The sequence below is a fragment of the Apaloderma vittatum genome, unplaced genomic scaffold (assembly GCF_000703405.1).
Source record: "Apaloderma vittatum isolate BGI_N311 unplaced genomic scaffold, ASM70340v1 scaffold10290, whole genome shotgun sequence".
In the NCBI taxonomy this organism is placed as follows: Eukaryota; Metazoa; Chordata; class Aves; order Trogoniformes; family Trogonidae; genus Apaloderma; species Apaloderma vittatum.
The window spans coordinates 26,720-29,139 of record NW_009695082.1 but is presented as its reverse complement, the minus strand read 5'-3'; the positions used below and the strand labels follow the sequence as shown (position 1 = coordinate 29,139).

At 54.2% G+C, this 2,420-nt stretch overlaps 1 protein-coding gene across 1 annotated transcript in view; it reads left to right on the top strand.

The window, feature by feature from the left end:
• Positions 1-2,066, top strand: part of GLI2 (GLI family zinc finger 2) — a 142,637-nt gene extending 140,571 nt beyond the window's left edge. The window contains exon 14 of the mRNA XM_009869931.1: positions 3-2,066. Within this exon, the coding sequence (XP_009868233.1) occupies positions 3-2,066 (2,064 nt within the window). The remainder of the gene's footprint in view (positions 1-2) is intronic.
• Positions 2,067-2,420: the final 354 nt, after the last annotated feature.

The following is a 2,420-nucleotide window of genomic DNA, read 5'->3' as shown; positions in this document are numbered from 1 at the left end:
AGGCGAGCCAGTGCAGCGGCATGCCGGGGCTGCTGACCCTCACACCAGCTCAACACTACAGGCTGAAAGCTAAGTATGCTGCTGCTACAGGGGGCCCTCCTCCGACTCCCCTTCCAAACATGGAGAGAATGACCCTGAAGAACAGGATCTCGCTTATGGATGGGCCAGACCCCACCTTACCCTCCATCCGCCTCCCTCCAGGACCCAGGCGTTGTAGTGATGGTAACAGCTATGGCTACCCATCAGCTGCAGCATTTCCCCATGAGGTGCCGGGCAACTGCACGAGACGGGCGAGCGACCCTGTGAGGAGACCTGCTGGAGACCCCCAGGCCCTCCCACGAGTTCATCGCTTCAACAGCACCAACAGCATGAACCCCTTCCATCCTCCGCACCCCACAGACAGGAGGAATTTTGGCCTCCAGAGCTATGGGCGCTCAGACGGGAGCCTCCCCCGGCACACCTACTCGCCCCGACCAGTGAGCATCAGTGAAAACATCGCTATGGAAGCCATGACTGGGGAGACGGAGGCTCCTGTTGGAGATGACGACCTTATGTTGCCAGATGACGTTGTGCAGTACATCAAATCCCAGAGCAATGGGACGGCAGCCGAGAGCACTTCCATGGGGTACAGCAACGAGATGCAGAGCTTCCAGGGAAGCGGGAAGCTGCAGCCTCCAGCCTTGGCTGGCCAGCGCAGGATGGCGGTGGCTGAGGTGGGCATGAGCCACTTGGGACCCATGATGTCAGAGTGTCCCATGAGCTTTGATACTTCCTCAGACATGAATAAAAATAACATGCCCGTCCAGTGGAACGAAGTCAGCTCAGGTACAGTTGATATCATGTCCAGTCAGTCGAAGCAGCAGTTTTCACAAGGGAACTTAGCAGTGGTCCAGCAGAAGCAGAACTTTGGTCAGTACCAGAATTACAACCAGCAACAGATGCAGCTGCCAGACAACAGCATGAACGGAACACAACAGAACTTTATGCAAAGAAATGTGGGCATGGACGGGCAGAGGCTAAACTGTATGCAGCTGCGGCAGCAACCGATGAACCTGGGCCCCAGCATGAACACCGATTTAGGCTTGCACGCGGGGTATAACCAACCTCATCAGATGCTGAGCCCCAGTACAATCAGTGGCAATCCAAATCAGATCTCTCCTTCTTGTAGCAGCATGGCAGCAAAGTCTGCACCCCACCTTCACCCACAGCAAATGGACATGGCGACCGACCCTTCTTTAATGGTCGGCAGCAACAGTGAGCGCACGATGCTGGGCCAGGTCATGCAAGAACCGAGTCAGCAGAGCTACTCTTCTCAGCTCACCCACCTGAACTTCCCCATGGCTCAGGAGGCTTTTCATCAGCCCGTCATGACCTCTAACCAGCCCAGCTTTGAGCCTCAGCAGAGCATGATGGGCTCAGCTGCACAGCCATATCCACCTGGCATGGTCCAGCCTCATCCTCCGCCCGAGCCGAGCCCGGCCAACAGATCCCGAGGCCTCCGCACCGTCCAGCAGCTGGGCTACATGAGAACTGCCCACCCTGCGAACACCATCAGCTCGGGTCAGGAGGCAGCAGAGGCCATGCATAAAAGAACCAGTGACATGTTGCCGGCATCAGCCCAGCAGTGTGCGGACGGCACGAGGGAAAATAATTTGATGTACTATTACGGTCAAATCCACATGTACGAACAGAACAGCAGCTTCGATAATCACGCAGACTGCCGGGTCAGACAGCAGCAGTGCGCGCTGAACAGCAAGCCGGCGGCTCTGCCCTCACCGGGCACAAACCAGGTGTCCAGCACGGTGGACTCGCAAGGTCTCGAGCCGCCCCAGATAGATTTCGATGCCATCATGGACGATGGGGACCATTCGAGCCTGATGTCAGGAACCCTGAGCCCCAGCATCCTGCAGAACCTCTCCCAGAACTCCTCTCGCCTGACGACTCCACGAAACTCTCTGACACTGCCCACCATACCCACAGGAATAAGCAATATGGCAATAGGCGATATGAGCTCCATGCTAACCACGCTGGCAGAAGAGAGTAAATTTCTAAACATGATGTCATAACAGTAAAGCATGAGGCCTTAGTGCTGTCCAATGGGCTATACCTGAAGCAGTTTTATGAATGTGCTTTTCAAAAATAATCTGTTTAATTAGAGTAGGTTGTTTTTTTATGAGTATTGAATACGTTAAAGGGATTCAAAATGGAAATTTTAAAAAGTGTTTGTACAGAATTAATGTAAACTATATCCAGGCAGTTCAGCGCCGCAAGGGTGCACCTCTAGTATTATTTTTTGGCTTGGTTTCCCAGAGCTTGGTTTCCCAGAGCCGGAACGGTATCACCACCAGGCTAGGAGACAGCATGAGCATGGTTGGAGATAAAACCCTCCCTCCCTAGCAGCCATGTAAATAGCACTCCCC